The sequence below is a fragment of the Oryx dammah genome, unplaced genomic scaffold, assembly GCF_014754425.2.
Source record: "Oryx dammah isolate SB20612 unplaced genomic scaffold, SCBI_Odam_1.1 HiC_scaffold_1, whole genome shotgun sequence".
Lineage (NCBI taxonomy): Eukaryota > Metazoa > Chordata > Mammalia > Artiodactyla > Bovidae > Oryx > Oryx dammah.
Genome location: NW_024070185.1, coordinates 110,049,029 through 110,063,430, shown reverse-complemented (window position 1 = coordinate 110,063,430; position 14,402 = coordinate 110,049,029). Strand labels below are relative to the sequence as shown.

The 14,402-nt window shown below is 52.2% G+C and overlaps 1 protein-coding gene across 10 annotated transcripts in view; it reads right to left on the bottom strand.

Annotated features, from left to right (window-relative positions):
- Positions 1-14,402, bottom strand: part of MYT1L (myelin transcription factor 1 like) — a 345,839-nt gene that overhangs the window by 97,997 nt on the left and 233,440 nt on the right. For all 10 annotated transcript variants that reach the window (XM_040241473.1, XM_040241513.1, XM_040241496.1 and 7 more), the window contains one exon: positions 9,777-10,111. In XM_040241473.1, the coding sequence (XP_040097407.1) occupies positions 9,777-10,111 (335 nt within the window). The remainder of the gene's footprint in view (positions 1-9,776; positions 10,112-14,402) is intronic.

Here is a 14,402-nt window from a genome sequence, read left to right as displayed (position 1 = left end):
TGTGGGTGGAATTTTAGCTCCCTGACCAGAGATGAAACCCACACCGCCTGCACTGGACCTGGAAGTCTTAACCAGCGGACCACCAGGGAAGGCTGATGCCTGGATTATGTTAATAAAATACTCAGCATCTCTCTTAAAAGTTGTTTAAGATGGATGGTTGCTATCTGGCACAAGACTTCCCTATTGATTGTGAAAAAACATTTAGGATTCCCCGGGACTGTTTTCTGGTTAAGGCTGCATGCCAGCCGGTCAGAGTCTCCCGGCACTGCGTGCACCAGAGGATCCCTGACGCCCAGAGACCAGTTCGCAGGCTCCTCAGGGGCACAGCGGTCCCCGCCGAGGCCTGGACAGGCGAGTCCTCCTTCTGCAGCTGCTCTACTGGGGGCAGCCCCCCACACCTGGGGGCCTTGCTCTCACGGGGCATCGTCCCCTCGTCTCCTGCCCACTGCAGCGAAGTTGCCGGGATGCAGGCAAAGCTCAGAGGTAGGAGAGCCAGACGGGACCCCGCCGGGACGACCCCCTGCAGATCAGGAAGGACAGACAGTTCCCCTAAGGAGCGACCTTCGCCATCAGCACTGCCCCTGGTCCTGGGCCGTCTGTCCCTGCTCTCACGTCGGACGGCAGTTTCTCTGTCCTCACCGGAGCTCATCACGGCGGAGATGGTCTGGGTGAATTATGTGCAAATCACCCGAAATACACTGGCAGCCCTCCCTCCGGAGCTCTGCATTGCCGTTTCCACTGCGGTCTCCTCTCTGCACCTGTCTGCTCGCCAGAGGCTCGACTTGCTTCTCCCAGAAGGAGCAGTTCACGGGACCAGACTCGCTCCTGCTGTGTGTCTGCTGCGGAGGCTCCGTCCCTGCAGTGGACACACGCTTCTCCACGCCCTGCTGTCCCGGGCTCAGCAGGGCGCGCCCCGGGCACTGGGTCCCTGGTGAACACGCCGGGCTCCCCCCGAGCCCTGGGCTTCTGCACGTTCACCATGTCGGCTCCTGACCTTGCCGGAAGCCTTCCTTGGCCCGAGATGAACTCCACGAGACAGACTCGCATGGCCTGTCCCCATCGTCCCCGTCGTGGGGGGCCAGAGTGACCTCAGGGTGCAGACGGGGGTGGAAAGGGGCGGCACTGGATGGGGGCTGGGGTGCAGGTGTGGGGGTGCCTCCGTCTGTTGCTTCCTCGGGTCAAGTATTGCTTTTCCAGATGGCTTCCTCCAGCTTCAAAAAGGTCAGAGAGGATACTGCCGGGCATGTCTGTGCCCCGTCCCCAGCCGAGGTCCCAAGTGTCCCAGATCTGATGGGCCTGGTTGACCCAGACAGAGCACGGCCATGTCTTCCCTCCACAGCTGCTTACTGAGCTGCGTTTGGGGCAGACGGGTGACCCCGGGAGAGGGGTGGGCAGCAGGGATGTCACGGTGTCAGCGCCGGAAGAGAAGCAAAAGAAGTCGACATAAAGTCTGCGGTTCGGTGGTGACCCTGAGGGACAGGAGACGCGGGCGGAGGTCACGTCAGGCGGAGTCGATTCGGCCCGGCAGGCCGGCAGCTGGCCTTGGGGCAGGGACTGGAGAATGAGGGGCATGCACCCCAGGAGCCGGCGGCAGCGGTGGGGAGCCAGGTGGTACAGAGCATGCTGCAAGCTTCCTTAAGTTAAATTCAAATTCAGGGAGTTTATATGTAAACAAGCACATGTGGCCAGGGGCTGCCAGGCGGCTAGAGCAGTGCCAGCACACAGAAGCGCAGCAGGAGCTGAGCACTGCTTCCGGCTTTGACAACCTATGTGCACATTTAACTTACTCTTGTATTTAAGCAACGTGGACTGACAGGGACCGCCCACCACCAGATCCCTGCATGGTCTGGGAACAGCTCTGGGAGGTCTGGGGTCCGGCGGCAGGCATTGGTTAGCTGGCCTGGTTTGGAGGTGACGCTCTGGTCCTGACCACCATGTGGCCTCGACTCCCTGGGGCAGACGGAAGGGTGCCCCGAGGGCAGAAGTCCTGTCTCCAGGGGCAGCCCGCCGCCCGGGGCTGCAGCGTGATCCTCCCCACATATGCAACATGGTCCTCCTGGCGTCTGCAGCGTGGTCCTCCCGGCGTCTGCAGCATGGTCCTCCCAGCGTCTGCAGAGTGGTCCTCCTGGCGTCTGCAGCGTGGTCCTCCCGGCGTCTGCAGTGTGATCCTCCCGTGTCTGCAGTGTGGTCCTCCCCACATATGCAACATGGTCCTTCTGGCATCTGCAGCGTGGTCCTCCCGGCATCGGCAGCGTGATCCTCCCGTGTCTGCAGTGTGGTCCTCCCCGTCACCTGCCCACGGCCATGCATCATCTCTTTCCACCCCAGTCAGACCTCATGTGTGGACAGCTGACCCATGGCATCCAAAGAGCAGGCTAACGTTTCGTCTCTACAGCCGCTCAGAAGAGCTCCATTGGCTTATTGATTCTGCATTTGTCCATTTCCTAAGCTGGAGCATGATTTTAAAATGCCTTTCAAGCTAAATGAGATAAACTGAAGCAAAAAATAATGGTTTTCACAAGGGATCCAAATTGCATACTGCTCTTCAGTGTAGGTCACGCACATTATGCTTCTTAAAGTTTTTATTCATTAGGGATCTTAGTTAGAAATGGGGGTGAATAAAGTTTCATTTAGTCACTGCTTTGAGAACGTTTCTACTTGATGACATTTTAGGCTTGTGGTTTATCTATGTTTGAGGAGTGCAGAATAGAATAGTCACAACCCACCCAGACAAGAGCTGTTTTGAAATCAGTAGTTTTCAGACTGAGACAGACGAGAGTACACTAACCAACTGCACCTCTCACTCTGTGTGTCTGTATGTATATCACACACGCGTATGCACACACAGAGCTTGGAGACTTTCCAAATTAGCTGGTCGACCTTGAACACCCTGACCCAGTAGAACAAGATTGCTGCTGATGCTGTAAACCACAGAGTGCAAAGGAGTCTGAAAGTTTTGGTCCTTCTGTTTTACAGACAGGTTTGATGTGGCTGTTCCTAGGAGTATGATTGGGAGGAACTTGGGGGTGCAGGGACCCCCTTCTCCTCTTCAAGCATATTCCATCTGTATCAGACAGAAAAGACCTTTCAGAAACACTACCACTTTCTTTGGTAACCTAATATGAAACTCACCAGTCTTCATTATCTGGAAGCTTTAGTTTTTGCTTTCAACTCCAATCTTTCAATCCTCCTTCTTGGCTCATGGCTTCGAATTCTGCCCTTTGTGAAGAACTATTATGTATGGGCTTTCAAGTACACACTCCTCTTCCACACTCTACTGTGTTTTGGGGGCAAAGAATGGTGCCTGTTTAGGTTTTGGTTCCCACGGAGCCCTGTACGCTTCTGTGTGCACAGAAAACTCACCCCACGTTTTGAGCTGAGCTGTCACCAAGCTCTGAGTCTTTAAGGTGACTCAGCCTTGATGGACACAGCATGTTTGCTTGGCATCACCACGGGCCTTGGCCTCAGGATCATAGAGGGCCTTGAGTTTGTGCCTGGGAGCCCAGTTTCTTGCAAGAACTACCTGAATCAGTTGCTACACAGCCACTCTGGACCGCTCACCTCTCTTCAGCTTCAATCTGTATGGCACCTGTGTTAGGCTTCGCAAGCAGGCAGCGAGGTGAGCAAAGGGCTGGTATTATCATCCTGACCTCTGGACGCGAGACTGAACTCCAGCGAGAGAGACACGTGTCCAGGGTGTCAGGATGTGCCTTCACACCTTGCTCCGTACCCTGCCAGGCTAGCAGGTGGGATAAAAATTAAATTAGGACAAAGAGGGCAGGAGGAGGAGGGGACGACAGTGGATGAGATGGCTGGATGGCATCACCGACTCAATGGACATGAGTTTGGGTAAACTCCGGGAGTTGGTGATGGACAGGGAGGCCTGGCGTGCTGCGGTGCATGGGGTCACGAAGAGTTGGACATGACTGAGTGACTGAACTGAACTGAAGACAAAGAAGCTGGTCATCCCTCCAAGCAGACTTTAAAAACAGATTGAGTAAAGACATGTTAGATCTACTCTCTTATGTCCACCATTTCTCATTAGTATGTAAAAAGATTTTCCCCATACTTTACGCATGTTGCTGGCAACTCAAACGTACATGACTTCACTTTGTTAGCAAATTTTCTGGTTTGTATTGAAGCATCTGAAAATTCATAAAATATAAGATATAATTATATGTTCTAATTCTGTAAAATTAGCTTGAAAGGAGAAAGTTAGCTTTTGTCACAGACAGATATCTGGAAATGTCTAATTCTGCCCTCACTCATTTCTAAGTGGTAGAGCCATACGCTTCGCTGTATTTGAATACTAAACTTCCTAAAATAACATGTTCATGGATGAAGGGAGAGATTAATTTTTAAGATAAAAAGTTATCATATTCTTTCTCCCAACTGTGAACATTTGAGACCTTGCCTTCTAAACACATCTTGGTTTTCACGCTGATCTCAGAACGCACTGCTTTTTTCTGCTGACTGCGGGAGAAAGCTGGTGGGCTAATTCTGATGTTCACAGTCTGTCTGCGTTCCAACTCACTTCCCTCATCAGGGCCATTTCGTGGGAAGGATGCGAGAGGGTACTTGGCTAATCAGCGTGAACTCCACGTCAAGGGGGACGTTCAGGGGCCTCAGCGGGAGACCCTCGCCTCCTCATCTGGCCTCATCTTCGGGAAGCTCGGGCCTGTGTGTGCCTGTGTGCCCAGTTGCTAAGTCGGGTCTGATTCTCTGTGACCCTGAGGACCGTAGCTCGCCAGGCTCCTCTGTCCATGGGATGCGCCAGGCAAGGATACTGGAGTGGGTTGCCATTTCCTCCTCCAGAGGATCTTCTTGACCAGGGATTGAACCCAAGACTCGTGCGTCTCCCACTCTGCAGGCGGATTCTTTACCATCGCCTCCTGGGAAGCTCCAAACTCAGGCCCACTGATTGCAAGGCGTCACAATGTTTTAATTATGTGATACTCAGTACATTACCCTGCATGAAAGAAAAAAAATACCCTGGAAACCGGGCAGTTTTAAAAAGTTGTTTCTGTGAGGGTGGGCTTTGTCTTGAGTTCCCTTCAAAGACGGATGAGTGTCTGCCGAGCAGCTGGAGGATGCTGGGGGCCGCCTGTGGGGGCGGGCAGTGCACACAGAGCCCAGAGTCAGAACGGGACGGGCGCTGACCGCCCCCCGTGAAGGGGTCCTTGGCGGGAGAAGGGGCAAGCGCAGTGCACCAGGCTCTGCTCCGCACGGACCGCCACCCCGGCACCCAGCTCGTCCCCCTGCCCAGAGCAGCCCACGTATGCAGACACCCTCAGCGTGGTGACCCACGCTTCCTTCCAACCGCTCAGCTCCTCTCCTGCATACACCTCTTTGGCCGATTCATACACAGAACATGAAGCCAGGAAATCTCTAGAAAAGGAAGGTGTTTGCAATTTCACTTCATTTGACTCAACTGGGCAAATCAACTGTTCTCAAAGGTGAATTGTCAAGACAGCCCCAAGATTCAAGTAGAGGGTAAGCAAACAAAGGACTTTACGTGTTTATAAATGTATTTCAGAAACAAAATTTATTAAGAAATTAAGTGTTAAAGATGGCAGTGGACGTGAGGGTCTTCTCTAGTCTGGACAGCACATTCCTATATTCTTCCTCATGGAATTTCCTTTCTTGTCCCCAGGCAGATATAATATATACTCCAGAAGAGACAGAGATGCAAATACTTATTTTATACACACATCTATGTGTGTATCTATTATTTAAAGATGTGTTCTTTTTAGTGGGCTATACTATGAAAATAGACCATGACTTATCCAGCATTAAATAACCATTGAATCTGTATGTCTCAAATCACGAGACTCTGAAAAGGTACTAACTATACTGTGCACAAAATCTGCTCTCATAATCTACAACCCTTGGATAATCATTTTCTTAACTTTAGGATAACAAGGGAACTTTAATCTGATAATTACAGACTTAAACCACCATATGCATTTTGAAAATAAAATTCTTCATGCAAAAGTCCAGCCTATGATAGGTCGACTGGACAAAATATAATTTTGGTTAATTAGTTATGAATCTAATGTAATCCAAAATGAATTACTCAGATAGCCTTTCCTGTTGTTGAAACAGGCAGAGAGTGATATAAAGAGCATGAGTTCTGAAGAAAGAGAAAGCACCAACAGAGTCTAAGCGCACACCTGTCTCTTACCGAAAACAATCCGGTCTTTCTGAGCCTCGGTGTCTATCTCATTAGCACCCTGACAGGGCAGCAGTGTCTACCCAGCCTGTCCTTCTTGCACAATCACCGTGAAGCTCAAGCACCGCACTCACATCGCTATGCCGACTCGAAGCGCACGTTAGTGGTGAGACTTCGGTTCCTGCTGTGTGCTGCTATGCTCCCGGAGGAGTCTCAGGATTACACCAAGCACCTCATTTGCAAGTTATAACAGTTCTTCTGTAATCAGTGGGTGCCTATGTAATAATCTGGTGGTTTGTATACATTTGTTTTCTCTATAACAAAACCTCTCAGTAAACTCCACATTTCAATTTATAATAGAGGTGGGGAAAGAAAACAGCATCCTTTTGGTAGAAATAGCCTGAGGCTTTATATCCCCTGGTGAGGCTGAGGGCAGCTCAGCTTCATCCCTGCAGCTCCCGAGCAGCCCTGGTCCCCTCTGGTGGGGACCCTCGGCTGGTGCGGATGGGCCTCCTGAGCAGCCCCACAGCGGCCCCCAGGCCTCCCGGCCCAGCACGCTGCCTGCCTTGCCTCCTCCTCCGTTAACTACTGGTCACTGTCTGTGCTGTTGGCTCAGAAAGAGGCTCAGACCCCCCTCAGAAAACAACGGTCACCAAGAGTGCCCACCAGGACAGGCAATAGCACCTTTGAGATGTTGACCCAGCGCTCCGGTCACCAGACACAAGAGGTGCTTTCCCCAGGTTTTCAGAAATGCCCAGTTTCTGCCAATACACAGAGGGGAGGAAGGCGCGCTCTGCGGGGTGTCCTGCAGTCACGCTGAGCTTCCCACGTTACAGACGTGGCCGTGGGGGCAGAATTCACACTGGCTGGTGGTGATCCTGTCAGCAAACGGAGCTATCAGGTAAAACAAAACGGACATGGGGAGGACGGGAAAACAGGAGCAGGCGGACACAGGCCTTTCGAAGCCTGCCTGGCCTAAGTGGCCACAGCTAGGAGTCCGACCACGTGAAAGACGCGGCTCCTCGGCCCAGCTATGTCTCCTGGGGCCTAACCCTCCCGGAAATTCCTGGCCCTGGGGTGAGGGAACTCCTGCTGCTCAGCCCACCTGGCAGGTGTTCACGGGGGTAGACGGGGTCTTAGAACGCCTGCAGCGGAGGCTTCTCTCCAGAACAGAGAAGCTCTGTGGAACGTTCTCCAGGAACCAGGCCTCGGAAGTGGGCTTTTCTTAGGAGGGATGCGTTTGTCTGACTTAGAAATCAGGCGAGCTTCTGACGCCCCCAGCCCAGAGCTTAGTGTAAATCAGAACCTTGGTGCCGGGTCCATCACACGGTCCATCTTTGAGCTAACGACTGTTTGGGATGTAGGATTTGATGAGAGCCTGTCCAAGAGGGAGTAACTGGCTACACTTTACTGTCAAACTATTTGGTCAAACTGACATATTTGTCCTATAACAGAAGAGGTAGCCCAGCGATCCACGGTATGGGCAGCCTGGCTGAACCTCTCATTAGTAGCTCTATTGATTCCTTTCAAGTTCACGTGATCAATGATTCTAACTGGGGCTCAGCTGGGGGAATCCAGGGCTGAGCATGAATTCTGACACCAGGAGCCGGCAGGCGATCATTTATCCTTCTGCTGGGCCTTTTCTTTCTGGAACCAACTTCCTTACATGCCTCTGACATGGACTCGATGTTTGCAGAACACTGACTGGGTGCTGGGTGCCAGGTGACGGCACGTGGTCAGATGTTACAATCATGCAACTGTTTCATGAACCCTTTCCTACGCCCACTTACTTGACTTTTCCTAGAAAACTCTAGCTTTGCTTTCTCACTTTTTAAAGCAATTCTAAGTGTTCAAGTCTGAGGAAACAAACCCAATACAGTCACAAGCTGAAGCCTATTGTTTCAGTAAGGCTCTGTTCACTTCTGCAAAATATGTTACTTTGCATTTTAAAAAGTAGATTATTTAAACCGTAGCCCTAAGTAAGCTAAAATTGTCAGTCTAATTCTAGCAGACGGAGGGCAGAATCTGCACTCTGATTAAGACACCTGGATAAATGAGGCTCCCGTGCGTGCACATCTCTCCCACCCTCACCCATCAAGCACCCAAAGTTCCACAACTTCAGATGGTCCTAGCTACTGCTTTTGAAACACAGAGAGATGGTAGGGAAGAGCAGTATTTTACACCATCTCCATGCGAAGCCGTGGTTAAGCTGCAAGTCATGAAGCAGCCTCAACAATGGACGGTTTCACCCAGAACAATACACACGGAAGGCAGCGTCCAGAAATAACTTTCTAAATTGGTCAGATCTCCAACTTTCCCATTCCACAATCTTACTACCCAGAGCTGCTGTTTTTAATTCTCGGCATGGAAGTCCCATCTTCTTACTAATGACAGCACAGTCTGCTCAGCAGAGCGTGCGGTGTCTGCATGCAGGGGTGCCCTCATGCTGATGCCCAGGCTGCCTCTGCACCACGAGACAAGGAGAACAAGCTGGGGAGACCCTGTTTCAATCCATGAGGGGTGTGTGTGTGTGTGTGTGTGTGTGTGTGTGTGTGTGTACAGGTACCTGTAGGTATGCTTGGATTATCCATGTAATGTGTCTAATGGTTTTCATAAGGTCCTTTCATAAGGACCTAAGTCACGAGAGCAATCGAGGATCATGTCACAAAAGTTCAGTTTCCTGGAACTGACCCGTATGGCCTCGGAAGGAGGGATGTTGGTTTGTGTCCCCACCGTGGGTTAGCAATAACCTGCTCACATCTACAGGACCTGAAAACTCTCTCCACTAATGGAAACTGCTGTCCTTTGTGATGGAAAATTAGTGCTTCTCCAAATTCAGATTCTCAAAGAGAATTGAGCCCAAAGAAGAAGCATAAGGGGGAAAAAAAGATTCCTTTCACTTTTTAAAGCGGTTTGCCATTTCTCTGAGGCAAACTCCAAGGCAGTGAAGACTAGAACTAGACTCTTCAGAAACCTCCTACTTCTCTCTAGAAAAGAGACAACTTCTGAGAAAGGACTGGCATTTGAACTCTGGTCTTTCTGAGTCTGACACTAATAGAAAGCCGGATGTACAAGCAAAGCCGTCTGAAATTTATTGCCCCAAAGATGCCACCACCCAGCACAGAGGGCTTCTGACCCGTCCGTCTCATTGGATTAGAAACACGGTTCTCCCACACAGCAGCAGACGGCGGGTTAATCCAGCCGCGTTCCTCCCTGACCCCTGCCCGATGGTCGCTCACACACAGCCTTGGCAGCTGCAGGACAAAGCCTACCTCACCAGCTCGCGTGCAGGGGCCACACCGAGCTTCCAGGCCCCGTGGAGGCCCGCGGGCCGGGCCACGGCCACCCCACCGCCCCCGGAGTGGCTCAGCACGGGACCTCTCGGGGGGAGCGCCCGGGGAAACGGAGGCTGAACTTCCTGGAGGAAAGCGGCCAAGCTAAACAAACGAGCACGCTGCGGGCGCTCCAGCACGTGCGGGGTGAGACTCTGAGCTACGGTCTCGGGGTGCTCGGCAGGCTTCTCTGCATGGACAGGGAGAGCCGGGCGGCCCGCCGTGCCCGCGGCGCTGCCTGGCCGCCGCAGCCGGGGCCCGTGGGGGGTTACCGTTGTCGTCCTCGTCCTCGTCCTCGTCCTCCTCGTCCTCCTCGTCCTCCTCGCGGTCCTCCTCGTCCTCGTCCTCCTCGTCCATCTCCTCCTCGTCCTCGCGGTCCTCCCCGTCCTCCTCCTCCTCCTCCTCCTCCCTCTGCTCCTCGTCCTCGTCCGACTCGTCCTCCTCGTCCTCCTCCTTCTCGTCTGCATCCTCTGAGCCATCGCTGTCGTAACACTCGTCCACTGACGAGCTGTCCGCCTTCACTGTGAACGGTTTCCGCTTGGGAGCAGGCTCTTGGGGCTGTTTGTCTTGCGTTTTTCTTTTTTTAGCCAAGGGACATCCATACACGCTGTTAAAAAGAGAGAGAGAGAAGACCTGAGTTACTGTCGCTGAGCGTCGGCGCTTCAGGAGTCGTGGTTGGAGAGGCTGAGGTTCAGCACCAGTGCAGAGAGGGTGTGTGCACACGGGCTGTCACGCGTGTGCAGCAGCCGTGCACAGAGCAGCAACACACAGAAACCCAGCGGGCGAGGGTCTCCTCTCTCGGCCGTCAGCACCGTCCCTGCGATCGCCCGGCGACCCTCGCAGCGTCCCCAAGGACATTACGACGCACGTGTGCAGCACCCCATAACTGACAACACGAGTCTAACAACCATCTCTCCAAACACACCCGCGAGCACCCAAGTGTAACACGCATTCAGAAAGTGAAAGCTGCTCAGGTGTGTCTGACTCTTTTCCACGCCGTGGACTGTAGCCCATGGCATTCTCCAGGCCAGGATACTGGAGTGGGTAGCTTATCCCTTCTCCAGAAGATCTTCCCAACCAAGGGATTGAACCCAGGTCTCCCACATTGCAGGCAGATTCTTTACCAGCTGAGCCGCAACGGAAGCCCTTGCGTTTAGAAATGACAATTAGTCCTGCACGTTGCATTAATACATAGACATTATTGTGAAATATGAAAATATATAGGTTGTGGAAAAGCTCTGGATATGTTTGGATTTGAATATTCTCAAGATAACACTGTATGTGTAGACAGGATGACACTCTGAGAAGACAGACCACAGCATTTATCGATGAGAACAAGCTTCAAGTCTACAGAAGTTGTCAGCCCCGCCCCGGCACTGCAGACAGCACTCAGCTTATCTAGCATCCAGCACTCAGCTTATCTAGCATCCAGCACTCAGCTTATCTAGCATCCAGCACTCAGCTTATCTAGCATCCAGCACTGATCATGCTGAAACTGACCAAACTTGGGTGAGACCCTCAGGGCAGGCACTCATGACATTTCCTTGAAAAAGAACAGTTCTCCAAAGTGCTAAATATAGTCCTTTTCTTCCTGGAAACCGTGTGTGTGTGTGTGTGTGTGTGTGTGTGTGTGTGTATCACAAGGAATGAGGAGAAAAGACTTACAGGGAAATTGCTGTGGGTGATTATTCCATGTGTCTTAAATGAGGTGTGTGACCCCCACTAATAGCTGAACACGGTGGCAGGGGACTCCCATAGACCATGATCAGCTTACTTTTGGACCCAGGAATTCACTCAGTCAAAACCCACCCAGTGCGTCATCATCTCAGCAGCCCCCTCTGTGCTGGCCTGTGCTGGGCAGCAGACTCAGAGGTCAAGGACGAAGATCCACCTTTCAGGTCACTTTTGGTCCAACAGGACTCAGCCCTGGCCGTAATTCTGCTTTAGAAGCTCTGATCAGTGTTTACCATGGTGTACCCAGCACCCAGGGGGTCAGGGGCACTTATCAAGAGGCTGTTGAGTGGCTAGACACAGAGTGGCAGACATGTGATTAAAACATAGAGAGGGTCCACATCATAAGAAGAGGGGCAACAAGTCAAGGGAGCTGGGGCGTCCCTGGGAAGAGGCCCTGGAGATGGGCCTGAAGGGCCATACACAGACGCCCGGGGTGAGCACGCAGATCTGAGAGCTGAGTGGGGTAGGAGCAGCCTGCGGGCTGCTCAGGGACTCGGGGTTGAGTGCAGCAAACAGGAGCTACTGAGTTCTCTCATGCAATCAGTGACACGATCACAGCTGCATGTGGGAAGGTGAGGCAGGCTCAGTGGGGAGGACCCGGCGGGCGGGAGGCAGGCGATGGGGGAGGAGGAGGAAGCAGAGCCTCCCCGTGAGCCCAGAGTGATGGGCCTTCTGCCTGTTGACTGTTATCATCTCTTAAAAACACAACAGTCAACCCCAGGATAATATCTATTGTAATCAGAGAAGCTGAAGGAAACACATACTGGCCTAGAGAGTGTTTCTAATAGGAAATAAACAGCTATCTGAGATTTCTCTTATGGGAATATATACATGGATCTGGGGCGAAGCTGTGTCGATAATCGGGGACAAACATCCCATGGCAGGCACGGCCACACCCTCCTGGCTTCCATCCCTGACAACCGGTCAGGCCCGATCTCCATTCCAACCCACGTCTTCCAGATGGGGTCCTGGATTCCAGTGGACTTGCTGATGGGTTCACTCTGTGTTTAACTGAATAAGTCAGTGAGTGTAGCAATAAGTAGTCTTGTCCTTCCGGGCTCTGTTGGTGAACTTGTGGCTCACGAGGACTACTGTTACCTCCCCAAATCTCCTCTCTCGTCTCTGTCCATCAACAAGTTGCTGGGTGTTGAAAGGTTGTTGCTGAACCACGAAAGATGCCGGGATTCTTGGCCTCTGGAGGAGAAGAATTCAATCCGAGGCCAGAGATGAGGCTTGATCACTCAGAGCTTTTGTCTAACAAAGTTTTATTAAAGTATAAAAGAGATAGGGAAAGCTTCTGACATAAACATCAGAAGGGGGCAGAGAGATCAAGCCTCATCTCTGGCCCTGGATTGAATTCTTCTCCTCTGGAGGCCAAGAATCCCGGCGTCTTTCATGGTTCAGCAACAACCTTTCAGTGTGTCTGCCCTGCATCAAAGCTACCTGCACACCAGGTGTTCACTGGAACAGACAGCCAGCCTGCTGTCACCCTCAGGCTCACTCAGGTGCAGGCAAATGACAGGCCAGCTAACCTGGATGTAACTCAGAATGGCCCACCTCCACTGGGCAATGGGAAGGTCTGCCAATGGTGTGAACCCAGCACGCTGGTGTGAATCCAGCATGATGGTGTGAACGCAGCACGATGGTGTGAATCCAGCACGATGGTGTGAATCCAGCACGATGGTGTGAATCCAGCACACCGGTGTGAACCCAGCATGCTGGTGTGAATCCAGCACGATGGTGTGAATCCAGCACGATGGTGTGGACCCAGCACGATGGTGTGAACCCAGCACGATGGTGTGAATCCAGCACGATGGTGTGGACCCAGCACGCTGGTGTGAACACAGCACGATGGTGTGAATCCAGCACAATGGTGTGAACCCAGCACGATGGTGTGGACCCAGCACGATGGTGGACTTCTTGCTGCTTCTTCCCTCTCTGCCACCCGAAATCCCCAGAGGCTCAGACTTGAGATGGTGGGGTTGTAAAGTTCGGAGCAGGGGAATAGAGACTGCCTTCTCTTTTTACGTGGATTGGCTTTATTTCTTTCTCTTGCATTTTGTAAACCATCTGGATTCATTTTTTCCAACTTTCCAGAATTAGCTGGCCTCAAGCTTCCAGTGTCCTCTGCCAGTTTAACATGGTTTGATGCTCAAGTTTTTTTTTTTTTTTTTATAGCTACTAATGTAAACTATAAATAAAATTGTGCTCCACCTACAAACAAAACCAGACTGCACGTTCCTGGTATCGATTTTAGACATGACAATCAAGCCCTCAGGCCAGATTTCACTTTACTTGTGTCAAACAACTCCTGGATTAAGTAAAAGTGTTAGTCTCTCAGTGGTGTCCAACTCTTTGTGACCCATGGACTGTAGCCTCCCAGACTCCTCTGTCCATGGGATTCTCCAGGCAAGAATACTGGAGTGAGTTGCCATTTCCTTCTCCAGGGGACCTTCCCGACCCAGGGATGGAACCGGCATTCTCTGCGTTGCAGTCAGTTTTTACTGTCTGAGCCTCCAGGGAAGCCCAGACACTGTGGCTGCATGGGCCAGGATGAAGAGCCCTCTGTCATCAGCAGACGCTTTCTGATCGATGATACCCAGTGGTCTGAAATATTTCCAAGTGAAGCCTTGGGAGGAAACCCTGGGACACACACAGGGGAGCACGGTGCCTCCTGTGCCCGCACGTGGGCCCCGTGTCTGCTGGCTGCAGCGGCTGTGGTCCAAGAGCTGGAGAAGCCAGCCTGCCTCCCAGCTGCTGCCTCCTCCAGACTCATCTGGGCTTATGTCCACCGGCACATACAGGTCTTTCTAAAAAACAACGTCCCCCACGGTCCTGGAATGTCCCAGCAGGACAGGGTAGGCAGAAGAGTCTACGGGAAAAGTGGCAATCTGGTGCCAAAAGGAAGCCCCAGGAATGAATGTGGCCGGCGCCAGGGCTGGCCCTCACCACCCGCGGGCAGGTCTGGGCTCCTCCAGGGCTTGGCGTTCATGTCAGCATTGCGCCCCTCACTCCTGTTTCTCAGTGTTGCCATCAGCCTCCACCAGGCATCGGCTGCCTTTCCCACAGTTGCTGAGGGAACCTCGGGTGTGAGCGTTACTCGAGGAATGTCGTGAATGAACAAATCACAGTTTTCTTCACTTATTAGTAGTGAAAGCACTTAC